Raw genomic sequence first — 26,746 nt, 5'->3', positions numbered from 1 at the left:
GCCTCCGGACGCGCAGGCCCAGCGGCCATGGCTCACGGGCCCAGCCGCTCCGCGGCATGTGGGATCCTTCCAAACCGGGGCACGAACCCGTGTCCCCCGCATCGGCAGGCGGACTCCCAACCACTGCACCACCAGGAAAACCCTAAATGCCCCCCTTTTTTTTTTTTTTTTTTGCGGTACGAGGGCCTCTCACTGTTGTGGCCTCTCCCGTTGTGGAGCACAGGCCCGGGACGCGCAGGCTCAGCGGCCATGGCTCACGGGCCTAGCCGCTCCGCAGCATGTGGGATCCTCCCGGACCGGGGCACAAACCCATGTCCCCTGCATCGGCAGGCGGACTTTCAACCACTGCGCCACCAGGGAAGCCCCTTGTGGTGTGTAATTTTACTTAAGAATTACCTTGATCCTTACAAACAACAATTTACTTTATGAACATGGTTAAGCCGTTTCCAAGCATTTTATGTGGAAGGACCGTGTTTCTAACGGCCCAGGAGGAGGAGGCCTGACCCTCCCCTATTTACACCCTTCAGTGGCTCTCCGTTGCCCCGTAAAGTTGAAACTCTTTAACACGGCTTACAAGGCCCTGGATGGCCTGGCCCTTGCCTGCCTGCCACAGTGCTCCTCTCCCCTTCAGCTCCACGCTCCTGTCAGACACTGAACTGCTCATACTTCCTGGGAAACACCATGGTCTACACTCTAAGTCTTTGTAGATGCTGTTCCCTGTCCTCCTGGTGGAACTCAAATTTATCTGCTAGGTTTCCATTTAGGCATTCCTCTCCTCTGAGAAGCAGAGCCCACAAGGCTCAGTTCACTGTCTTCCCTACCAGAGCCTATAGCCTCTCAAATTCCCTGCAATTACTTTCTCCTTGTCTGCATATGTTCTAGACAGAACTCTGAAGGCACAGATTATGTCACATTCACCATTTTATATAGAACCCCTAGTGTGATACAATGCCAGGTACACAGAAGGCTACCAAAACATTACTATAGAAGGGGATGTGTATTGTGTACCGACCACAGGCCAGACACTGGGATATGCTGGACATATACAGGACTCATTTATTTAATCTTTACCACAATCTTAAGAGATGGGGACTAACCACTCCTATAGATGAAGAAAGTAAGATACAGAGACAAAGTACCACACCTGAAATTACTACTGCAAGGGAGTGGTCAAGCAGGGAACTGGAAGTGCATTTATCAAGTTCCTTAAAAACACCACTCCCATCCCTGACACATTGCCCCCAGCATTGTCAACCAGAAGAAAACAGCAGGCACAAGCCAATTCTAGTGAAATTCTTTCCCTAGGGAATGAAGGTGATGATCCCTGGAACCCAAGAGTCCCTAAAACACAATTTCAAAGGCATCAACTTAACAATGTAAACGGCTTTAAGGCCACTGAGGAAATAAAAATGGCAATGGTTGCTGACCTCTGTTGAACTCTTTATGTGCCAGGCACTGTGCTGAGTACCTGATAAGCATCTCACTAGACCCTCAATGATACTATAGGGGGGAGCTATGGCCATTGCCCTTATTTTACAGGTGAGAAAACAGAGGTGCAGAGGTCCATCACCTTGCCCAAGACCAAACAAGCAGGAAGTAGGGGAGCCAGAACCCAGAGTCCACATTCTAACCACCACACTCTACTGCCTCTGCATATAGGTGGAGCTTCATCTGCAGTCTAACCTGAGCCTCTGTCTGCACTGTGTCACTGCTATCACCTTTCCTTCCTCCTTCCTGACCATCACCAGGAATGATACAAAACACCTTCTGCATGCATCCCTCATGTGGCTCTGAGGTCTGTACACAAAGCATTATTTGTGAGGCTTGGAAAGGAAGGTCTTCATTTATCAAAAAGGAAAAGGAACCCATCTACCAGCACTGACCTGGCACCTGCTACCAGACATGGCACAGAGGAGCTGCAGAGCATCTCCTGAACTCAACTGAGGTGGAGGGAATGAAAGGAAACAGTCACTGTGTAATCTGGCCGCGTTTTGGTGTTTCCTAGCTGCCAGCTAACATGATCATTCTCTCCAAGAAGAAACTAGGTCTATGCCAAAACCCTTGGCTATCCTGCTAACTTACCACCAGCCTCAAATTAGTGTTTGCTTAAATGAGAGAAAGGATATAAAAAGGCAGTGGAGGTCTAAGAATGACGATCAGCTAGAAACTTGTCACTTTAGAAGGAAGGTGTACTCTTTTAGGTGACTAGGTTACCACTTAACAAATAGGACAGCCTGTAAGAGCTTGAAGGCTAGAATTAGATCTTCCCCCCAAATAACCTTCTTTCAAATGAGAACAGTAGGTTATAATTTATATTTCTTTTTGTGCAACAAATTTGAGTGTCATAAAAATGGTTAAAAAGTCTTCCTATGGTAGCTTTTTCTAAACTTTTATGAACATCTGCCACATTCATTTGAAGTTTAAAAAATTCTGGCACATATGCAAAGGCATAATAAGGTGCCTATAGCTTTCAAGAAAAAATAACAAGACAGTCAAAAATAAGCCTTTTGCTGAATTGCCAGTAAGAAAACTAGTGTGCGAGAGGAGATGGGCCTTCCCAATCTCCTTCCCTAAAGAGTCTTCCTTTGGCCCCAGGTATGAGCTCCACCCCCAAGCATTATAGCCCATGGTTCCTGGAAGAAATCTCAGGGAACCATCTCTCTCACTTGAAGGTCTAATAGAACCAGATAAGCCCAATCAAAAAGCATGACCGGAGGACTCCGAGTCTGAGCTGAAATCCATGGGAGGAGATCAGGAGACTGTACTTCATGACTTGGTAGTTCACAGCTGCCTCACACATGCAGGAAACGCTATTTTGCTTGGAAAGTGTCTTAGCTGGCTTCAAGAGTGGGGTAACTACTATTTTTGTTTTTCTTTTAGTGCTGACCACATAGTAGTTCAGCATGGCAAACCCTCCCTAATTTAAATCAGCAGGGCTAAGATTTATCTTGGCCAGTGCTTCCCAAACCTCCTCATTTAAAACCCTTCAAAGGCCAAGGAGAGTGGACTTGCACCCATTCACCTAAGTGCAAAACTCTGTCTCAAGTTTTAGCTTCAAAATTTATGCCTGTTGTGCACGGCATGTTTTACTACAAAAAACCCTTGTTTTAAATTACTTACAATCACATAAAAAGTAAAAAAATTTACTCCCTCCACCTTTAAGTAAAATTATGGTGCTGGGTTCCCTGACAACAGCAATGCCTACTGGAGGGCTCTAAATGTGTTCCAAATTCCAGCTTTCCAAGCACTCACTCAATCTTTCTTTTCAGAACGCACCTGCTGCGTATCCTGCTAGGTGCTGAGGACACCACAGTGAATGAAGCACAGTCCTTGTTCCCAAAGAGCTCCTGCTCCTAGGGCTGACGGAGAGGGCAGGGAAGCAAACAGCTGTCATCCTGAGCAAGAGGTACAGCAAGCAAAGACAACGGCCAACGGGAGGACTTCCTCCAACAGCTGGGGAAGAGAAGGTTTAGCCATGCAGGGGCGTGGGGACGGGGGTGTTTCAGAGACCAGCCAGAGCACTGGCTAACAAGGGACAGCGAGAGGACAGGAGGCTTGACAGCAGCGGGGAGCCTGAGCAGGACTCGGGGGTAGGGCAGAGGAGGCTGGAAGGCAGGCTATTAAAGGCAGAGTGACCAGAATTTCATACTCATCTGCATACCTCCATGGCCTAGCAAAATGTTTGGAAAACAAGAGGCCTTGATCCTGCTTCTCGAATGAACGAATAAGGCTTTGCAAAAATCTAAGCAAGCAAGGTAAAATGTCAACGAAGGCAGAGAGGAAGGAACAGGGCGAGAGACATGGCAGAGACTTGGTGACTATTTAGAGAGAAAGGAATGAGAAAGAGGACACTCAGCCATGCTCAGCGTGACCCACTTTGGTGCCTTTTCAGGCAGTGGTGCCACTCACGGGGACCGGGAACAGCAGAAGGGGAGTGGAGTAACTCGACGGGTGTGTGTAATAAGGGGTTTGGGGAAGACTGAGTTTGAGACATCGACAGTACATCTTGGTGACCTTCCACTGGCATTTGCAGCTCTGGGCCTTAAGTTCAGAGAGAGGCATGCCAGTGTTAGAATCACAGTTGGGAGTCACTGACATTACCCTGGTGGCAAAAGCAAAAAGCCTTACAAAAGATGGCCAGAGGGCATATAGAAAAGAAAAGCAAGCCAAGACTAGAAACCTGGACAATGCTCAAGGTAAAGGGCTGTGAAACGGAGCCTGAAAAAACCCGTGCTGGAACAGCCTGGAAGGCAGAAGAGGCAGGAAAGAGCCGTGGATGCCGATAGACCAAATGGTCTTTAGATTAGAGTTTCCAACTGTACAACAATTGACACGAAAGTTCTATTAGCAAGTACTCACTTTCAATTTTTCACACAGGAGCTTTGAATACACCCCCAAACTTGATAAACAAAGGTAAAACACAGAAGAAATCTCTTCAAGCTGATCTAAATACACCATCCAAGATAGTCCATAAACTGTGTACTGTATGTGCTCAGGGCTGGGTGATGACAAGGAGGAACTGTTAACAGAATGTAGGAGCCACATGGCCGTCCTGTCAAATTAGAAATTTGAGCAGATTTCTGTGGTCTATTTTGATCAAGATTCTCAATGTCAAACAAACAGGTTTTTCGATAACCAACTTGTTTCATTTTCGTAAGCACAATAGCACAGTGTGCAACAGTGAAGAAGCAGGTGGTCCTCGTCGACGTGAAATGAAGGCAACAGAAGAAGAGAAGTAGCACTTCCTTTAAGACATGCAAAGCATCATCACAGACGGACATGGCTTTAGTTTTCCCCTCTGAGAGCTTATCTCCTGTGCAAAACAGGCAAGCCCCCTACCTCCTGCCCCATTTTGCTCTAGTGCAAATTTCAGCTCTCTCCTGAGGAGGGAAAAGCTTAGGGTTCATGTCTACAAACCAGTGGCACTTACAAAAGCACAGAAAAGTCCCTTAAAAGAATTGCTATCTAACCGGTACAGCCATGCAGAAAGCAATCTGGCCTTAGATTCATAGCTTTGACCAAGCATTTCTACTTTAGGGGTTCTACGCTAAGGAAGTTAAGTCAAGATGCAGATTAAGCCTTATGCATAAAGATGTTCACTGACATGCTATTTATAATAGTGAAATATTATAAACAGCTTTAAGTGTCCAACAGTAATAGGAAAATGGCTAAGTTGTGGCATATCCAAACAGTGGAAGGGCCAGTAGCAAATTAAAAATTATTACTGAGAGTAGACAAAAACATGTAGAAATCCCCATGCCATAATATTAAATGAAATAAAGACATAAAATTCTATACCATAACAGTGAAGTACATTTATACAAAATATATATTCACAGAATAAAGACGAGGATGAAGAAAAATAAAATGCTAACAGTGGTTGAATCTGGAATAATGGTATTGTGGATAATTTTAATTTTCCTACTTATACTTCTGTATATTTTCTATACCACATTTTCTACAGAGAAAAAATGTAATATAATATTGTTGCAGTGTTTTAGAATAAACATCATTTTGAAAAGTGAATCATTTTCCTTCCCTCGTTCAAACCCTTAAAGAACCCTTTCCTCCTGCCTCTTTGAACCTCACTCCCTCACCCATGAAAATTGACAATCTCCAAACAAAGTGGAAAAACACTGGAAACAAGAGCCCAGTGGAAAGGGTCTAAGCTGAACGCTCAGCTCTGTGCATGAGGCGTTGCTCTGACACGCTCCCGTGTGTAGAGCTGTGAATCCAGAGACTGCGTCTTTTCCACTGCCACATAGCAAAACACAACCGCAAACAGAGATATCTGGGGAGGAGAGGAGCCCACTTACCTCCATTAAACTTAAATGGATTCCTATGAGGTAGGGCATGGGAGCGCTGTGAAGAGAAACAGAGACACACAGCTGCTTTAATGTCTGTTGCTTCTGACAGAAAATTACACATGGTTCACTATTTGGAGAAAAACTGTTTTAATAAACGTATGCACAGTTACATTTCCTTTCACAACAAAAATCCTAATGTGACATTTTGTTCCCAAGCCTAGAAACTTCGGAAGAATTTCAAAATGTGGGCAGCCTTAAAAGCATGGGTGGCGGGAAGAGCACTGACCCTGGTGTTAGTCCCTAAGTAGCAGCCATGCGATTGCATAGCCTCAGTTGCCTTATCTTTAAAATGGCACTTTGGAATCTAACTGGCAGCTTGCTATCAGAATGAGAAAATATACGTCGAGTGATTAGTGCAGTTCCTGGTACAAATGGGAACCACTGTTGCCATGATTACAAAAGAAAAAGCAGTTAACAATGTCAGATGAAGGGCATGATGTGCTTCAAAGAGGAATGATTTTTTATTTGCTGTTTCCTCCTGCCATCAAGAGATGTGATCTAACTGTTCATTCTGGTTGGACGAAGTGCATCAAAGCCAGCAAGCATCTCCACCCCAACTGCACACATGACATCTGATGACACTAATTCAAAAAGCCCCTTCCAACTGCTTCATTCCCAGAGCAATGGGTTCCCTTAGTTAGTGACTGAGCAGGAGATGAGAACCCAACTCCAGGGGCTTTAAAACCTGGGCATTATGGATTGACTTCCTTTGGTTTCAGGGGCACACATATAAATTATCATTATGATGCTACTTACCAACGATAAATGGGCTAGCCATTATACAAGGAACTTGAAATTCATCTTTCCTAACCCACACAACCTCACAAGGTAGGTATTATATTCATTTTACAGAGGAGGAAATAGGCCCAGAGAGCTTAAATCACTTCTCTAATGCCATTAAAACAAGCGGCAACCCTAGGATTTGACTCCAAACCCTCTTCCTCCATGCCACACTGACTTTGTAATATTGGACCTAAAATCCCCAGGCCCGCCTCCCACCCAGTGTTTTTCCTGCAGGTAGGGAGGTCAAGGAGTAGAGAGGAAGCAAGACATTGACAATGTTTCCATCTGTCTCTCCAGCATGTGATACATCCTGAGAAAGGTACAAAAAGGTATTTTATGAGCCCAGTGGAAAGATACCTGGCTCAGACTTGAGGTGCCCAGGTACCTTTCCTCTGGGGCAGCTGGTGGCATGGAAGTGGACCTAGGAGGGTGGCTTTCTTGGGGACAGGGTAGGGAAGTGAGGAGGGGTAAGAAATGAAAAAGGAGAGGTTTGCTTTCCACTGAATGCTGAGGAGTTTAGGCTTTATCCTGAAAGCAATGGATGGGCAACGAAGGTTTTTTAAACATCATATGTGCATTTTAAAATTGCTCAAACATTTAAAAATAAGAAAGAGCACAATTCCCTCATTACCATTCAACAAATAAAATTCTTCAAGCAAAAATCCTTCCCCAGAATATAAAATGTTCTCCTTACTACAGACCTCTGCAGGAATATATCTTGGGAGCCTGTAAAACAGTCTTGAATATTAGCAGCCCAGTTTGGCAACTATTCTTCTAGAAGATTTTTGGATTTGATAATAGCCAAAGAAAGAATTAGACACAAAACTGCAGTGAAAGTGGAGTTGTCTTTCTTCTTCTTCTTCTCTCCTTTTTCAAAAAGGTATCTGCTGTGCACATTCAGCTTCCCTTCGCTTCTAGGGGCAAGGAAATGCCCTATGATATTTTTTCCCCTTAAACTGTAAACCATTAGTTTAGCTGCCAGCTACACAAATGCTCAAACTTCCCAGTGTGCCTGGCTCTGCTGTCCAAGCTTTCTCCAGTGTACATTGAAATGAATGTGTTTCTAATTAAGTAGCTTCAGGAACACGACAGCTTCAATGTCAAAAATACAAAGTCTGAACCCTGGCAGGAAGTCTTAAGACTGCAAATGCCTCATCTAGTGGAACCTTGCCTAATGTAATGAAAGGAAGCAGGAAGAGTGCAGAATTCCAGAAAAATGGCCACTTATTAATGTGTCCAGAAGTACAGCCAAACACATAGAAGGGAGAAAACTCAAATCCATAATATTTAACCAAATCTTATAAACTTTCCCAGCTCCTACCAGCACTGTCATGCAAGTGACAAATGACCCTGAGTTTTAATTAGAATTTCTGAACTGAAATTCCAACAAATGAATTAATGTATAGAAAAGGACATTCAAACAACTGTGAGAAAAAGGTAAAAATAAATACCTACAGCAAAAGCCTCTGTATAATTTAGGCTCTTATCTGAGACTATAGGCTCTTATCTGAAAAAAAAAATTTCTAGAATTTTAAATATGTAGGTTTTAATGCCATGCCCTTTTGTCCTGCAATAAAAATCAATGAAAGAGAGTAAAAAGGAGTCTTAGAAGTGATGGCAGATGTAGAAAGGGACAAAGTGAGACTCACTCTTCAGGTACCATTAGGTAGGCTATTTTTTTTTTTTTTTAAGCCCAATAATTTACCAAAGGGTAATTATGGCCTGTCATAGAAATGTAGTTTCTTAGCCAACTTAGGGCTGCAACAGCTCTGTATTTAGAAAATATTTAAAACACATTTATTCTGAAATCACAGCACACCATGTTTTGTATGAATGCAAATTTGGACAAATACCTTTTACTGTATCATCATTTGCTTACAAAACCTCAAATGTGTCCTTGAATCTACTGCATTTTTGCTCTGCAAATACAATGATTACAAATTTCAAGTGGGGAGAGGGAGAGAGGAAAAAAAGAAACCCCAGAGACTCCTTAACATCTGAATGAAGCAAATATGTAACTGGGTAATTCTACCTGCATTCTGAAAACAATTTGTATTCTCAATATACCTCAATAGTTTTTGCAGCTACTGAATCATTCTCTTTTGTTTGTTTTTTCTTGTTGTTGTAAAGAGAAATTTGGGAGGAGGGGACACTCACCCACGATCAAGTCATCTTATCACAACTACTTTTATTTTTGTATTATTCTCCTCCAATATTAACATTAATATTTAAAAATATCTTTGAAATTATAGAGTGCATATATTTTATTGTTTTCTCACTGGCTACATTAACATTTCCCATATTATACTGTAAACTTTGTGATTATTTTAAAGACTATGTAATATTCAACCAAGTATGGATGTCCCTTAATTTGCTGAACCCTATTGCTAGAGTTAGACATTAAGCCACTTCCAACTTTTCACTATAAGTAACATCGTAATGAAAATGAACAACTTCATGTGCATGAATTCCCAAATACGGAATTACCAAGTCAAAGGGCAGGACTGTTTTTAATATCTTTTGTTATATCTTGGTAAAGTGTCTTTTAAAAGGGCAGTACCAGCCCCAGTGGAAATCTTTCAAGATTGTTGCAAGGATTAGAGAGAACCCATGAAGTGCCTAGCACAGGAGCAGCACATGGTAGGCTCAGTAAGCTATTATGTCCAAGTGGGTTCTCTTCACAGCCCTGGCATGGCTGGTATGACTGGACCCATTCTCTTAGTGCCCAAAGAATGGTTTCTTGTTCCTTCCCTGGTTCTGAAGGATACCTGGCAAACTGTTGGTGAGGACAGTCGAGACTCCGTGATGAGCGTGAGGTGTTTGACATGCATCACCTCTATACATGAGTTTCTGACCCCAAGCACACTCCCTTGTCACCTGTCTACTTACTGAGCTCAGTAGGGTTGTTTATCACTTTCTTCAGAGGGTAACATTTAAACTTGATTTTATGTACCACCCAAAATGCAAAAACCACCAAGTAAACTATGACTCATTACTTGCTTATCACACAGAATGACAAATTTGTAAAACCACTCATCATGCTTTCTTAAAAAGAAAATATAGCAAAAAATTGGTTAAGCTAGTCCTAAGAAACTTCACATTCAGAACCTGACTCTTCTGAATCATTTTCTGATTCAGAGTCATCAATGCCCTTGTTTCATCCAAGGTATCTCAGTAACAAAACATAATACTTTATCTAGATGCTATCTTCATTTGTTAGGTCCCAGAAAGAACTTGTTTGTTGCTTATCAAGAAAATATCAACGCAAATATCTGTTTCACCAATAGTAAATGAACACCATGCTTCTCTGCTCTGGTGCCTTTCACCATTCACACTGACTTTACATTTCAATGCTGAATCTGACTGCAATTTGGAAGACATTTTAAATGGCAATTAGATACAACATGTGCAGAACCAACAATGCACATGATTAAATTAAAGGGGTGATAATATTAACAGCTACGACCAAGTTCATGCATAGGCGGGCCATCACAACCGTGTCACAACTGCCCTATGGCTGACGGCGATTGTGGGTTGCCACTGTACATCTCTGAGTAGCGGGACAGGGTGTATCTGCCCTAGGCCTTTGTTCTCTGGGAATTACGGCACTGACTTCATCACTGTCATCTTGGAAGAGTAAAAGCTATTCTTTCTTCCTTCTCCCCTGAAAAGGAGAGGGGTTATATTGCTAGTGTCAAGGCAGTGACAACATAATGACCTTTACCTGAAAGGTATGTTTACTTTGAATCCTCTTAAGGGGAAAAGGAACTAATATCAATTGAGCTACTATAACCCAGGTGCTTTTGTGCATCACTCACACATAATTCTCAAGGCAACTCTGCAAGGTGTCACTGCTATCCACATTTTCAGATTGGGAAACAGGCTTGCTTGGAAAGGTGAAGTAACTTGCCCCAGGGTCACAAAGCTAGAGTGAAGCTGTAATTCAAAGTCAGGGCTGTTGGACTGAAAGCCTATACTGTCCCACAGCACATACTCAGAACTTAAGCCAAAAGAAAAGGCGTGCTGGAAAACCAAGGGGGCTATTCACCCAGTCCTCTCATCAACTCCAGACCTGCAATGCAGAGCACTGCTCTTATAGGTAAGTCCTGCAGCATGAGCTCATTCCTAGCAATGGACAGGCATGAATATGGATACTGCAGACTTATTAATGATCCTATAGTCCCCGTTCATTATTACTGCACTTTCTCAATTTGTTAATTCCTTTCCCCCAGATAACTAGAGCCCTTTTAATTATGTTCCCCTGAGGTGAGCGGCTACTAATTGGAAAAGAGTCAGGTGAAATAAAGGAACACTGGCTGCTCAAATATATAAAAGGCAGCTTCCCAAGACAAAGAGGGAGAGGAGGGGAGGGGAGGTGAGATGAGATGTGGAGAGAGGTAGGAGGGCCCCCACCCCTGCCTCCCCAGGAGCAACACCTCTTTGACCTTAGTAAGGATACAGCGTAGAGCTACCCAGGGGTTTGGAAGGTCTACTCTTTTTCTTTTCCCATATTAAAGCATAGTGAGCATTACAGTGTACACATCACAGCACCCATCTCGCCTCTCAGAGGCACTCAACCTTTTTAGCCAAATACCCAGATCTGCAAAGGGAGCCCACAAGTCTTTCCTCAGCTCACTGTCTTTAAAGGAAAGGAAAACTCCTGGTCTTACTCATTTGAGCTTTCCTTCCTTCCTTCTTCCCTCCTCTCTCCCTCCCTCCCTCCCCTCCTTCTTTTTTGAAAAGAAACAAACGTGTAAACACAGTTTGTCTTACAGTTTAAAATTCTGCTCTGAAATAACAAAGCCTGGCATTGCTAGAGAGGTTAAAGGACAACAGAACGGGGAAAAGAAAGCGAACAAAGACCATACAACACACCTTGCTGGAGAACACAGATAATCCTAGTCTTCATCTTCCTGAAAGTGATCAGACAGATGGGCCGCAGGCTAATGCGATGGCCAGTGTCGCACAGGGAGCCAGGAAGAGCCAGTGCCGTTCATGGTGCACTTGCCATAGCCAGCACTAGGCTAAGGGCTTGACAGGCACTTTCTCACTGGACCCTCAGGACAACGGTATGAGGTAGGTACCAGCACCGCCCCCCATACAGATGAGGAAACGAGGGCTGGGAAGCTAAACAACTCACTGAGGTCACACAGCAGCCCTGAGACTAGAACCCAAGTCTGTCACACTGAGAGAGAGCAAGCTCACTGCTTCCCAGGAGCCCAGCACGTGCCCGGCTGTGGAAGAAAAGTGGAAGGAGGTTCGGAGGTTTGCTCTAACCTGCTCCCTGGGGGCCCGCCAGCAGCTTTGCCAAGTCCCGGGCCCCTCCACGTTCTGTCCGAGACTCCGGCCAGCCCCTCACCACAGGAACCCCAACTTGCCTCTGAGCTGAGCCACGAGTGTCCCCGTGGGCCCCAGTCCCCGCCTCCTCTAAGTCCTACTGAACCTGTGCTGTCCGCCAAGCACCACTTCTCAGATCACGCCGGGCTTGCTAACACCTCCCTATTCAGAGGCTTTTGTCTGGGTTGCCCATTTGGCATAAAGCACGCGCTAATTTGTATGGTTATTCCAGACTGTCAGTCACAGGAGAACCAAACTTTGTTTCTGATTCCCTAGAGTCCATGGTGGGGCTGTGTGCAGAGCAGGAGGAATAAAGAGGCGGGTATGTGCCGAGTGCTCACCAAATACCAAGGGCTGTGTGGGAGCCCTTATCTCATTTAATCCTCAAATAATCCAATTTATACCATCCATTTTATAGATTAAAAAAGGGATTCTCAGAAACTTGCCCATGGTCACAGTTAATGGTGATTCCAGCCCATATCCTCTTACTTCAAGAGTCTCTTATACTACTGTTGCTTTACATTAACTTTTTTTTAACCATTATGTTACACTTAACAAAAAAAAAATGGGTATTTGATAATTACAGCTGAAAAATAAAATAGCAAGTGGACATTTTGTAGCCAGAATAAAACTACATTTGCCAACTAGCTTAAATGGATTGACACCCTTTCTTGTTCTAAATAGAATTTACGGCAGTTTATAGAAATATGTTCAATACAGCAGCAAAAATAGGAAAATAAAATAGGGGCAAAGGGAAAAAGCATAAGTCGGAGTGAGTGAGCACTTCTATGTGTGCCATGAGGTGCTGCACACCTGCTGGGGCGGCCACAGGTTTGGCTCTGAGTCCTCCAGCTGCCAACCCAAAGAGGGAAACAGGGTTGTAATGTGATTCACGGTGTCCATAGAGAAAAATAAACTAGTCTCTCAGGAGCTTCCATTTTAAAAAGGCAACCGGGGAGGGAAAGAGAGAAAACTAACAACTTACGGTGCATTTACTACGTGCTCAGTGTTTTCCGTGTGCTGGTCAGTCAGTAAATATTACTCAGTCAGTAAATATTACTATATGTTGGGCACCACCTTGGGCTGAGGATAGAGGAGAGAAAAAATAGTTCTGATCCCTACCTATTTGGAGCTTACAATTAATAGCAGACAGCCAATAAGCATATTCTTGTATGTGTGTAGGCTGCCGTGAGGAGACTTACAAAGTGCTGCGGGGCGGACCTAAGATGACCTCATCTCGTTCCCACAGCAATCTTGAAAGGCTGATCTCCGTAATTCACAGAGGAACCCATGGCTCCAAGAGGTTAAGTGACTTGACAAAGGTCACAGCTGGTGAGAGGCAGAAAATATGACTTGAAAGGTAGAAGGGGTGCGAATGCCATTAGTTAATCGAGATTTTCTTAGGGGAAAAAGTATTTAACTTCTTGTCTGGTTTCCAACCGGCCCTCCCTGATTTATGAGCAACAGAGGAGGAGGATCCCTACGTATGAGGACAGGAGCAACCCCAGATTAGGAGAGGCGGCACAGACTGCCTCATTTCCATCCGTGGTTTCGGCAGCCAGAGCATGGGGCTCACAGCAGTGGAGGAGCTGGGCGCGCGGTGCTGGCCACTGGAAATGGCCTGCTAATGCGAGACACGTGTGTATCTGAGCTGAGGGTGAAAGTGGGGAGGGGGGACGATGCCCTCCTAAGTGTGGCCCTGTGGCTTCCTGGGGTAACCTTGGGGGTTGGGAAAGTGCTCCAAGCCACCAAACCCAACCGAAACAAACACAAAAGTTATAAAGATAACGCCTGGACGAAAACCCAGAGAGGTCAACATCAAAGCCTAGAGTAGTCCGCCCTTTTATGCCTCCTCAGTCTACCGGAAGGAGACAGACTTGGAAAACATCAGGAAGGGCTCCATGGCTAAGACCACTGCAGCAGGAGAAGTTAATCACAGAGGAAAGGTCAGGAGACAGGTCTCTCTATCGCCCCAGAGAGTTCAGTGAGAACCATTGACAGCCAGAGCCAGGTCACAAAAGGAAGTCTCAGGTTTGAGCCACCAGGAACCCATGAGACCCTCGTAGAAATCCAGGAAAGAATGATGTACAGAAGAAATAAGAGAAAAAGAGGTTTATGGATAAATAAACCAAGAGAAAGTAACACCCCAAAAGAGTGTAAACGTTGAAAACCCAAGTGGTAACAAGGGGGAAAAAAATCTCTTCTTGTTTTTCCAGGACTAAGATACGCCACATGCCAAGGTGCGTAGTGTCCAATTACCTTCTTAGCCTAGTCTCTCATTCTTTCAAATATTCACAGGGAAGACAAACCCACATTTGTTGAGAGATAACTCTGAGCCTAGCACTACGCTGGTGCTTCATGGATTCTCGTTGTGGGAGAGGTAGCAACACAACCGCAAATCCCTGCCACAAGGTAACCTCCTCCAGAGCTGAAGCTTCTCTGAGGATGGCATTACATGGTCTGTGGCTCCTGCTCTACTGGTGACCATGAACATATGTAGAATGTCTTTGCTGCAGAGACCACTACACTATGTCTTAGAAATTCCAGAGTTTTCTAAGTGTTGGATTCAAGACAGGCTCCAGGTCAGGGAGGAGTGAGGAATTACATACAGGATGTATCACAAGAAATGGAAAACCAGGCCAAGGCTTGGTCATATAAGAACAGGTAAGAGCCAGCTATGTCCCATGGAGGCCAGGCAGAAACTGGGGCAAGGGAGGCAGGCTGCTGCCCCTAACCACATCAGGCAGCAGAAAGGGGACTGGGAGGGTGGGACTGGCAGGGTGGGTCCAGACACTCAGATGTAGATGCTGCAGCAAAGGATGTGAAGGACCATGGGGCGGTGGGCTGCAGTCAGGAGAGCGCCCTGAAGGGGGGGTGGGCAAGCCAACAACCACCATCCCCGACTGCGGAAGGGTCACTTCCATGGTAAAGGGACACTATGTCTCCTCTAACCCTGCAAGCCTCAGCACCCTCACAGGAATGTCAACGCTGAGGCTGAATGAGCACTGTCACACACTGTACTCCTAGCATCTGTGCCAGCAGGGGCACCTTGGAGGGATCAGATTAAGGGTCTGATGCCAACCATCTACACAGACTACTCACTTTTATAGAACATTTGCATTTGCTATATATACTTCTGAAAGGTTAAAAAGTATTATTTTAACTAATAAGGGTGGATTACCTTACCAACAACGATAAAAATTAGGTATTAAAAACCTAATGGATCTGGAATTAGTGGTGATGGCTGCACAACCTTGTGAATACACTAAAATCCACTGAATTGTACACTTTTGAAAGGATGAATTTTATGGTATATGAATTACATTTCATTTTTTTTTTTTTTTTTTTCCCGGTACGTGGGCCTCTCACTGTTGTGGCCTCTCCCATTGCGGAGCACAGGCTCCGGACGCACAGCCTCAGCGGCCATGGCTCAGGGGCCCAGCCGCTCCGCGGCATGTGGGATCCTCCTGGACCAGGGCACAAACCCGTGTCCCCTGCATCGGCAGGCGGACTCTCAACCACTGCGCCACCAGGGAAGCCCTACATTTCAATTTTTAAAAATCAAATGGAGAACTTGAAAAGGCAGTTTTCCTATAGAACCTATATAGTATAGATATAGATTCCTACAGAATCCACAGCATAGATAATGCAAAGAGCCATCTCTTCTCTCTCCCATTTTTCCACCAGGGAGACAGTTTACTCAGAACTTGTCCAAAGCTTCCTCCAAAGGCTCTTGGCATTTTCAGTTTTAGGTGCTGCTGAAGAAAATGAAGGTGCATCTCAATATAGGGCTCAGTGACTGTCATCACCTAACAACTTCCTTTTAGGTGCCTACTTGATGCCAGGCTCTTTACGGAGAACTATATTTTTAGCTATATTCTGTGGATGAGGAAAGAGAGACTGTGTCATTCACCCAAAGACATAAATTCAGTAGGACCAGAGCCAGGATTTGGACCCAGAGCTTTGACTTCCAAGCCCGAATTATTTTCTACTCCTTACCCTCTCTGCTCAAACCTCAAGGTCAAGTTCAGCCAAATCTTACTAAGGGATTTACCCAGGAATCTATAATTTCACTTTGTTCAACCAGCACACATTGTGCACTTTCTAACCATCAGGCCCAGCACAGACCCACCTTACCTCCTCCTTCTGTTTCAAACTGAAATCCTGGTCCTTATCCCCTCCTGCCTTCCCAGATGAGCTCCTGTTGCAGTGGTTGTACACCCAGAGCAATGGACCTATCATGGCCCCTTGATGCCTCTTAGCTTAAAAAAAAAAAAAAACCTCCCAACTCTTGCCTGGACACCTGAGTTCTTTTGTGAAGCAGTGCTTCCTCAGATCCGGAACCATCTATAAGTTCCTATCTCCCTATGTCCAATGCCAGGGACATAAAAGGCACTCATAAATACTTGCTGCAAAATGGAAACGACACAGTTTTTACTTATGTGCTAGAATTCAATCTTGAACAAAACTTGCACAGCCCAGAGTTTGATAAATAGAAAAGAATTTCGGTCATACCTGTCTACCTAATCCACTTCCACCTTACTTGGGTCTTGTGAACTTGAATTGGATTGTTGGTTCATTTTTATATATACACATATACAAACACATACACGTTAATATATATTGACTACAAATACATACACATAGTCAGTAATAACAAAAATAGTACCTACTATTTATGGAACACCTGCTTTTCATCAGTAGCTTATTACTATTCACATTCAACAGAAGAGAAAACAGGCTCAGGGGTGTTCAGAGACCTCAAAACTAGTAAATGGGGAAGCCAGAACCGAAGCCGGGTTTTCCTGTTTCTACCACACCACACTTTGTTGATTTCTATCACTGCCACCAAGAGTATCAACAATCCCACTTACTTTAGCATCAATCTATTCCCTGCGCAAAATTTCATGGCATCAGTGAAGACAGAGATTAGAATGGACCCAGCTCTGATCATCCAGCTGTCACTTCACAGCTGTGTCTGGACTGATGCCCCATCACCCACATGGACTACGCACCCTGTGAAAAGGCATATTAAGACAGTTTGCTAAAAATCCTAGATGGAATACATGATGCAGCCTGTGGGGGTTGATTCAGAACCCCACATACAGCACAGATAAAGAGGCTAGAACTAGTACGTCTTACAGAGAATCTTCCACTCTGGGTGGAAGAATGGATTCCAGAGGCACCGAGAAATGTCAGAAAATATGAGGTGTTTTACAAAGTCAAATACAAAATCCAAACCTTAACTGTACACACTTGATTTAACTTTTCGGTTCAACCATGCCCTCAGAGAACATCAGGAGTTCGCTACTAACTTGGCTCTTGGCCTGGCTGCCTTTTTTGGGGTAAAATATGAACCTGCCCTGATCTGCTTTGGAAATATTTTATCACATACTTGAAAATATGTTAACAGGTGTCCAGAATAATCCAAATGTACAATTCAATTTGGGAACTGATTTGTGGTCCTCATTTAGGACTACTTCTGAAGGAGTAGGGAGAAAAAAGTATTTACATGGGAAATACCATATGGCTTCTACTGGGACCTTTTATTAGCAACATTTAATTAGCATAGCATAGCATAGTGCCTGGTACATATTAAGTGCTCTATAAATATTTGTTGAACGAATGAATAATGAATGATAACGTAAGTCCGCAATTATTAGCAAGTCATCAAAAAGCCTATGTAAAGGATTTTTTTCACAAAATCTTGGTGATAGGTACAACTTATTCCATAATTCTTTAAAGGATATTACTAAGGAACACTTTAATGAGATGGCCTTGGATTTCAAGCGCAGGCTCTACCATTTCTTAGTTGTGTCATGGTGGGTAAGTCACTAAACCCCTCTGAGCTTCAATTTTCTAACCTATACAATGGAGCTAGTATTTACCTTACAGTTTGATTTTAAAGATTTGCAATCATGTTTATAAAGAGCTTGACTTGCACGCTGTACTCAATAGATGGTGATTATTATTATGAAAGGGAACACTGATTTTCATCAGCAAGTTAATCCTTTTGTCCCAGAAATGGGAAAGCTCTTCCAACACTGGCCAAGGTCAGGGCTGCCATCAGCCAAGGTAGGGAACATTCTCATTTTCACTTTCAAAATCAAGAGAATGGCACAGATCTAAGTAGAAAGGAACCAGCAGCACATGTTTTTAAATATTCATAAGGGCTGGAAATGTCTTACTCCTTTCGTTTTCTCTGCCATCTGCTTTTGTTTCTTTTCTTTTCATTCTTATGCCACAGCTGCAAATGAAAACAACCATACAATAACCCAAGTTAAATAAAAAAAAAATCAAAATAAAAACAATCTGATGGGTAAAAAGAGAAGATGAATTATAAAGTTTTCCCTTGAGTTCACAAGGCAGCAGAAGCAAGAAGAACGTTTGATGTGAGTTAGACCTTCTGGAAACCAAAATCCATGCCCCATGTTTATAATAACCATAGTAAGAGCAACCACCATTTATTAAATGGCCCCTATGTGCCACTTGATGATCAGTAACTCTAATTCCTAAAGCCACTCTTCAAAGTAGGTAAAGCGAACCCATTTCACAGAAAACGAAATGGCAGATCAGAGAGGTAAAACAGACTTTTAATGGTTACACAGCTAGTAAGAGATGAAACAGATTTGAACTTCGGTGTGTCTGAATACAAAGCCCAGGCACTTTCTTGACCACCCTCTCCAAAAATGGGAAGGAACATGAAAAAAAATTAATTTAGGAAATATTTAGGGCAGACTATTTGTATTTAATGGATTTATTCAGATAGTTAAAATTTGTGATTATAGCTCTAATTAAAGTTAACTTAAATAATTGGTTGTTGTATTTGTGAATGTGCAATTAGTCTTCCACATAATTGCAGGGTTTCAGCATCATACTTTCTATTTATTCACTGCATCCCAGAGCTTTGCTACACTGACTTCTGTTCTACCAAAGGCCACATTACAGCTCTCGGGGTCTCTGTGTCCACGACCTATGATACCAATAGTAGGGTCTAGGCTCAGCCCCATTTAGCATGTCTTTGTCCAAAAGTCAATGAACACCTCATCTTCAATTGCAATGTAAAAAGCTCTTACAACCTACACTGCTGTCCTGAAAACTCCTAGCAGCATGTACCTGAAGAAAAACTGGCAGCAGTGGTCTTCATGTGTTAATTACACTTGCGAAGTCTATTATGCATAGAAAGGGCACCTGCTGGCAGTGAAAATGACTAGAATCTGCCCTTCCTGTGCAGTGAGTAAATTGAGAGTTCATTTCTACAGGAGATAATAGTTTTCAGATTCCATTTCGTGTATCCCCTGCATGGGGACGTACTTAACATTTAAATCATCTGCAGAGGAACAAACCTCCTTCAAATCTACATGTTTCAGGCTCCTAGCACATTATTTAAAATGCTAGTTATCCCTGCTGGCTCTTACCACCAAAGATTAAACTCAACGGTGGTGAAAGTCACCGAGCACAACAGAATAAAGTTATTAGCATTGACTCAAATTTCATGACATTTGCAGTTTCTGACCAAAGCAGTGGTAGTAGGCTGAAGGTGATCAAATCAAGCCTTGAATAGAGGATGTTTTTTCTCTTGGGGTCTTTTATTTCATCATTCCTACATCTTGCAGTTAATAAACAGATACCAATCTCCACAGGCCTGTAATCATCCTTATGTCAGATGTCAAAAAGTCCTTTCATGAAAACAAGAGATGGGAGAGAGACTGCTATCACACAAACAGAAACTTCCAATATGGAGCCTAATCACAAAACCCACTCAGGCTCCAAAAATTACCAGCCTTAACTCTGAGTTTCTGGAGTGAAAGTCTGGGGTGACAAGGGCTTCACAGCCGTCCTTGCCAAGTCTCCCCTTCTCGGTTAGAGCTGTCAGCACCGTTGCTCTCGGTCAGGCTGGTGACAGTTCTTGAAAGGGTTAGAGTTTGAGAGGAAGTTGAAAAGAGGATCTTGGGTCAGCTTCCACGGGAAAGAGTGAAACAGCTAATAAATCCTCTAAGCAAACAAGAAAGGAGGGCTGCGACCTGAGATGGCAGCTGGAAAGAACAACTGGCCAGAATAAACACTGATTTTTTTCTTAAATGAAACTTTTCAATTATAAAAAAACTATACTTTTTCATTGTGTCGACAGAAATATTTGAAAGCATGGAAAATAAAGATCATGCGGAATTCCTCCCCTCCTCCCCAACACAAATCACTGTTAACATTCTGGTGTATTTCCTTTCAGATTTCTGCCTCTCTATATGTATGTATGTATGTATGTGTGTGTGTGTATCTAATTTTTGTGTCATATATACACATAATTTTTGTTTGTTTTTGTAAAACTGGAATCATACATATATAACATCTATTTTAGGGTAAGTTATTAAGCCTCTAGGGACCTTGGTTTACTGACCTATGAAATGGAACTAATAATACCTGCCTTACAGGGTTGCTGGAAAAATTAAATGAGATCACAGATGTAAGGAGATGGTCCAACGAGTGGGGGCCAAAGGAGAGATTCAGCAGTGGCAACTATTGTTATCACTGATGTTACTGACAGAGCATTTTCTTCTCCATAGTTTTGGGGCTCTAAGCTGCTGGTTTTCAACTAGCTAACAATTTGGCAACTGAAACCTTCCAAATAATGGAAAGTGAAAGCTGTACCATTAGGGAGGCAGAGGGACTCCAATGACTTTCTCAGCTCCACCAATCCCTGCACACAAAAGCCCCTGGGTGTTCCTACCTGAAGCATCGAGACACACAGGTGAGTCTCTTCCAGGGAGAACTCTAAGGTTTCCCTGTAGAGCACATGTCTGGGGTGAGGTGTGTGGGGGACCCTGAGGCACATGTCTGTAGGGAAGGGACCTCTGTCTGTGTGTGTAAGTATGGGGCCATGTATTGCGGAGGGGGGGTGGTGCCTGTGAAGGGTGCTGTATGTCAGGGCTGGGGCACTGTGTCAGCAGATCCTCTGTGCTTAAGGGGACTGGGTGTCACTGTGTGAGTCTGTCTTAGGGGACATATGTCCCCTTTCCCACCTCTTCTTTCTATCTCCCTTCCACCTTCCCTGGGTATGCTTGTTCTTTCTCTCCCCTTGCCTCTTTCCTCCTCTCTGGCAGCTGTGTCTGCCTCTGCCCAGCCCCCCAATCTTTCATTCAAACAGAGAACTGGATAGAGAACACGGTCCTTTCCTTTGAGATACGTGACAGCAGAAAAAACCAATAGAGTTGGTTCAGAAGCTCAAAAGAAGCAACAAATCTATACAGAGAAATTGCCCTTTAATCTCATGAGAGGTAGGAGAAAGGCATGGATAAAGAGACCCACCTTGATAAGAAAGATACACACTAAAGAGAGAAATGAGCCAATTCACTTAGTGCTATGCACTAGAGAGGGCCGCTGATCTTCACTTCACGGCCCTGAGCTACAACTTTGCTGAACCCATGGCTTCTTGGGATGAGGATGAGCCCAACACATAACATGAGAAGGACTCCTGAATACCTTTAAATTCCCAGGATAATTTGGCTACCTGGGTGAACCTTTTCACTGAGAGGACTGCAAAACGGGCTGGAGATCCTGGCAAAAATTATGACTGACCTGGACTCAATCTCTCTGAACCAATGGTAAATGTCCTGAATCATCTGTTCTTAAGTAACAGGGCTGTGACCCCTCAAATGGGGCCCTCTCTCCTGAAGCTCTCAATTTCTGGCAGACAGTGCACAGCCTTTTCTATACATGTGTATCGCTCCCTTATCAACTTCTGCTGACTTGAGCTGTATGGAGATAATGTCTTTAATCATAATACACTGGGGAAAGAAATTATTTATAAGGACATTAGATCACACAGTCTTTTTTGTTAATCTACTGGAGACAGAAAGTGATGAAGATGATGATTCTGCAGAAACATTTACTGAGCATCTACTACGAGCCAGCTTTTCTACATGGTATCCTTTCACGTTATTTCATATCATCTTCACATAATTATGTATAGAACAACTTTATTTTGCAGATGAGAAAACAAAGCTTTCAGCCAAGTGACTTGCCCAAGTGGTTAGCTGACTCTGAAGCAAGTCAGCCTCCCTCCCTCCCTCCCTCCTCCCCTCTCTCCTTCCACTAAAACACATTTCACTGAATAGTGAAATTCCCCTCAAAAGACTTCAGAGAGTTTTGAAGGCTGGTTTGTGCTCTCAAAGCACAGCTGAGGGCAAGTCTTACAAAACGTGCCACGGCACGGCTGAAACTTGAAGACCTTGGGGATCTCAATTGTTCTTGACACCAGTTTCCAATGTGTCTTAGGAAAAAAAAGAATCACACAACTCCTTGGTGCTTTGGTTTCCCTACACTGAGGAATGCAGAAGGTATTATCTATCCACTTGAACTCTTAAGAATGCCATGACATATATGAAAAGCTGTTTGGAAACAAAGAGGCCATGCAATCAGGTGATCTAAAATTCAGATCACTTTGAAGTTAGTATTTTTAATTTAGAGTCACCAACTGCCTTACAAGTTATAGACCTAACTTGCCTGGTCATTCTCTGGAGAAGGAAAAGCAGAGGACAGGGTAAGCAGTGGCCTTACCAGCAGTAGTCCAGCAGATGTGGAGGCAGGACGGGGATGTACACGTGCTGCCAGAACATGGGGTAGAGCATCGCAGCAGACCCATGGATGCAAGCAGTCAACTGCAACGGAAGCAAATTAGAGATTCAGAGCTAAACAATTAAAGTCAGGAGACACTGTCATTTGAGTTCAGCAATAAAACTAAATATATACTTATCAATATATTTAAAATTGTAAGTTAACTCAATGACCCTAATTCAAATTTAATAAGAGCTTCCTTTTCCAAACAATGTATTTTTTTCATGATTACGAAGCTAATTCACAATGACGGTAGAAAAATCTAGAAAATGGAGAAAGGGATAAAAGGAAAGTCTTCACCATCTGAAAATAATTTAACATTTTGGGGTATTACATGCATATGGATTTTTCTAATAAAAATCAGGATTACTGTAAAGACAGTGTTGATTTGCCCTTAAGTTAACATTATTTGCCAGCATTTTCCCCATATCTTTAAACATTCTTAGAAAACATGTTTTCATGCCACTCAATGAATTTCCCATACTATATTTAACCACTCTTCCATCATTAATTCATATAATCGGATCAGGTCAATAATTTTTATATATGGTTCCTAGATGCAGAATTTAAAGACAAAGGTTATAAATATTTTAAGGCACTTAATAAATATAATAATTGTATTAATATAATAAATAGAGAAGGACTGAGGCTCTTTCTACCCCCCCACCCAGGTACTGGAATGCTGGCCTCCCTGTACCTCACTGTACCTATCTTCATTTTATTTTTATTTCTCTGATCATGACTGAAGCTGAACATCTTGTTACATGTTCTAAACTATATTTCTTAAGTAAATGGTCTGTTCATATTCTTAGTCCACTTTTTCTAATGAGAATTAGCATTCTTTAATTGATTTAAAAGCAAATACTGGATATGCAAAGCATAGTAATCCTTTGCAATGTTTTTGAAAATAATTTATCCTTATTTAATTTTCTTTGAATTTTTGGGTAAAGAGAAGGCTTAAATAATTACATGGGCAAATATTTTCCTTCATGATGGTTTCCACTGCTTTTATACTAAGAAAGTCCTCCAAATTTTTCCTCAGCATTTAACTCTTTAATCCAGCTGGAATTAATTTAGGTTTAAGGACTGAGGTGAGAATTTATTTTTTCCACTTAGTTAATCAAGTGCTCCAGCACTGTTTACTGACTAATCCTTCCACTCCCTCCTCTTCTGACTTGTCCCTATTTCATATTTCTTTTTTTCTTAAGAGCTAGATACTTCATACAATCAGTATTTTATATAACAGAAAAATTAGGAAACAAAGATACAATGGAATAAAATTGCTACAAAATTCAATATGGTGAAAGAAGGAAAAAAACCAACACCTTTGGAGATAGGACTATGAAGTGACAAAAGTCAACAACAAATGTTTCTTTCTGCCTTTTTTCTTTAATGTTTCTTTGGTTTCTGGGAAGCCTGTTCCCCTGAGGACTTTGCTTCTTTTGGAAGCTGTTAACTGGCCTTTGCTGACAGAAGGACATTTACGTGGCAAAAGAGTGACGCGCCAAGGCCCAGTTAAAAGAATCCCAGAGGTTAGTGTAACATGAGCAGCTTTAAACTGGATATTCTGCTGATGGTTCACAGTTGTGAGAGCTGTGTATTAAATCCAGGGCCTAAATTTCCCCCTCCTTTTCCCTCCAGACCCTGTTCTTTAAATCAGGTACATGCCATGAACAGGAGCTTATCCAACAAGCTCGCAAGAGCAGTTCCCAGTGACTCTGCCAAGGCTTGTAGGTTTAATACATTTTTTCTCAACCCATTTCGGTAGGTTACAACATAACGGAGGCTGTCTGTCATAGTATACATGACTATCTCTTTGGGCTTAGAAGAGATAAAAAATCTTTGCTGGTATTGAGTGAATGGAAAATGAACCAACTTTACTCCAACTCCACCCTCAAGTCAGGCTGGAGGGTTACCCTGGCCTTTGGCCCCAGCTCTTCCTCCCCATCCATTAACCAACTGCCAAAGTACTCTTACTAAAGTGCAGGTCCAGTCATGTAACATCCTGCTCGGAAATGTACTTGGGGGCACACCTGGAACAGGCATGTCTTCATATCTTCACCAGTTCCCTGTCTACCTGTAAAGAAGCATCTCCAGCCACAATCTCTACTACTTCCTCCAAGTTTATCCTTGGAATAAATCATTTGCAGATTTAGGAGTAGTTATGTACTCCTTTTCCTCCCTTCTGTATTCCCACTGGCCCAGATCTGTGCCCCTAGCAAACTCCTCCTGCCCCGGGTCTCTGTGCACTACCTTCCTCTGCAAAGCCTTGCATGGCTCCACTGGGCATGTGCCCCCATTATTAATGGGACTATGACTGTATGTTTGGCCTCTCACTGTAAAGTACAGAAAGACCCTGTCTCTCTTTTGCTCAGTGGCACAATATATATATACATATGCATGTATGTATATGTGCTAGATAATGCAATGTTTCTTGAGTAAATAAAAAACAATTCACACTTAGAATACATTCACAATATAAAGATAGTCAGTGGCTTGGCTTTTCATAGTACTGGACCAACATTTTCATTGAGTCTCACAGAGTAGGGTATATATATATATATATATATATATATATATATATATATATATATATGACTCAAATTCCAAAATGATAACAGCAAGCTTAGAAATACAAATATGCCACTTCTGGAAAATCAAGTCAATGGATTCATCCATCCACTTATTCAATAATATGCCTACTCTGTAACTCTACAACACAATAACTAAATAAATAAAAGCACTTAAAAATCTATATGGTGCCATACAAATGTAAGGCATCGTCATCACATGTATTCATTGGTAATTCTCTTTGAAAAAGTCATTCAACAGAATGTTCCTGGTTGAGAGAGAACTTGAATACCTGCCTCTTTTTAGCTTAAATTGGTTTGAGTCAAAATCCTATTTCAAGCGACACAGTGGCAGAGATCTTATCTTCAGACAATGTTCTTTTCATGTCTCCTTAGCCTCAAAAAAAAACCCTAGCAAGCTAAATGACAAGGTTTTAAAATTACTTATCCCTCATAAAAATCAAACTTTTAAGATGACTGATCATCATTTCCATTGTGGGGTTTTCTGAGGGCCAAAGCTCTGCAATTGGAGTAAAATGCTTTTACCCATTTGATTAAGAAAACAAACAAGGAGTTGTTTGGCTCTTTTCCAAAATACTAAATAGCACAAACAATGTGCATCATTTCTTGGAAATAGTGGCAAAGTGGACCACAGAAAAGTGTTATGACATATCTATGCTTAATCAGAAATAACATACATCCCATAAATTATCATTAGCCACTTACTTAAAAAAAACACAACAAAACTCTAAAACCAACCCCATTAAGAAAAAAGAAGGATCCTAAAGGCCTATGCTCATTCCTTACAGAATACAAAATTTAAAAGTAATGAAAGTATACAATTTGGATTGTAGTCAACAAAGGAGTATTGTGAATATTTAATTGAAGTGCAAGTTGAGGAAAATGATCCTATCAAAATCTCACTCAGTGGGAGAATAGAAAGATAGTATGTGTAAAATTTGCCCAAAGTCATTAGTCACAATGAATATTCATCAGAAGCCAATTATCAATCCCATTTAATGACACCCCAAAAGATTTTGCCCTGAAGCAGCTGAATAGTCTAAGACTCCAGACAAAACTAGACAAATTACACAGCCAACAGCCAGTCTAGCCAGGACACAAATTGTAAAGTAAACCACTGGTGGGTTTTTGGACTCACTTTTCGCAAATTCTGTCCTCAATTAAAGGTACATAAGGTCAGTCTGATTTTGGAGCTTTCTATATGGCTCCATAGTTTCCTTTGAGGCAAAGGGAGAGAAAGGAGAAGGCAATGGAGGTAGGACATGAATGGAGAGCCATCAACGATAGGGTTTGAAAAATCACAAAGACACATTTTTTTTTCAGTTTGAGGTATTACTTAGGGATAATGCCCAGACTGTCACAATCTTAGATACCAATTCAGCTGATTCCTAAGAGTAACTCTGCAATTAACATGGGGGGAAAAAAAAAAAAAAAAAAGGAATTTCAACAGAGCATGTGCCACGCACCGTGCTGGGGTTTAGGATCTTGCAAAGTACTATTTTAGAGTTAGGTGTGTGTGTGTGTGTGTGTGTGTGTGTGTGTGTGTGTGTGTGTGTG

The 26,746-nt window shown here is 42.4% G+C and overlaps 1 protein-coding gene across 9 annotated transcripts in view; it reads right to left on the bottom strand.

Moving 5' to 3' along the window:
- Positions 1 to 26,746, bottom strand: part of DENND1A (DENN domain containing 1A) — a 542,106-nt gene that overhangs the window by 200,813 nt on the left and 314,547 nt on the right. For all 9 annotated transcript variants that reach the window (XM_027104912.1, XM_027104915.1, XM_027104916.1 and 6 more), the window contains 2 exons: positions 22,542 to 22,642; positions 5,817 to 5,862 (listed from right to left, as the gene is read on the bottom strand). In XM_027104912.1, the coding sequence (XP_026960713.1) occupies positions 5,817 to 5,862; positions 22,542 to 22,642 (147 nt within the window). The remainder of the gene's footprint in view (positions 1 to 5,816; positions 5,863 to 22,541; positions 22,643 to 26,746) is intronic.

The sequence above is a fragment of the Aethalodelphis obliquidens genome, unplaced genomic scaffold (assembly GCF_003676395.1).
Source record: "Aethalodelphis obliquidens isolate GAN/ISIS:26980383/991018 unplaced genomic scaffold, ASM367639v1 scaffold7, whole genome shotgun sequence".
Lineage (NCBI taxonomy): Eukaryota > Metazoa > Chordata > Mammalia > Artiodactyla > Delphinidae > Aethalodelphis > Aethalodelphis obliquidens.
The sequence above is the reverse complement of the archived record's forward strand: the minus strand, read 5'-3'. Positions and strand labels throughout refer to the sequence as shown.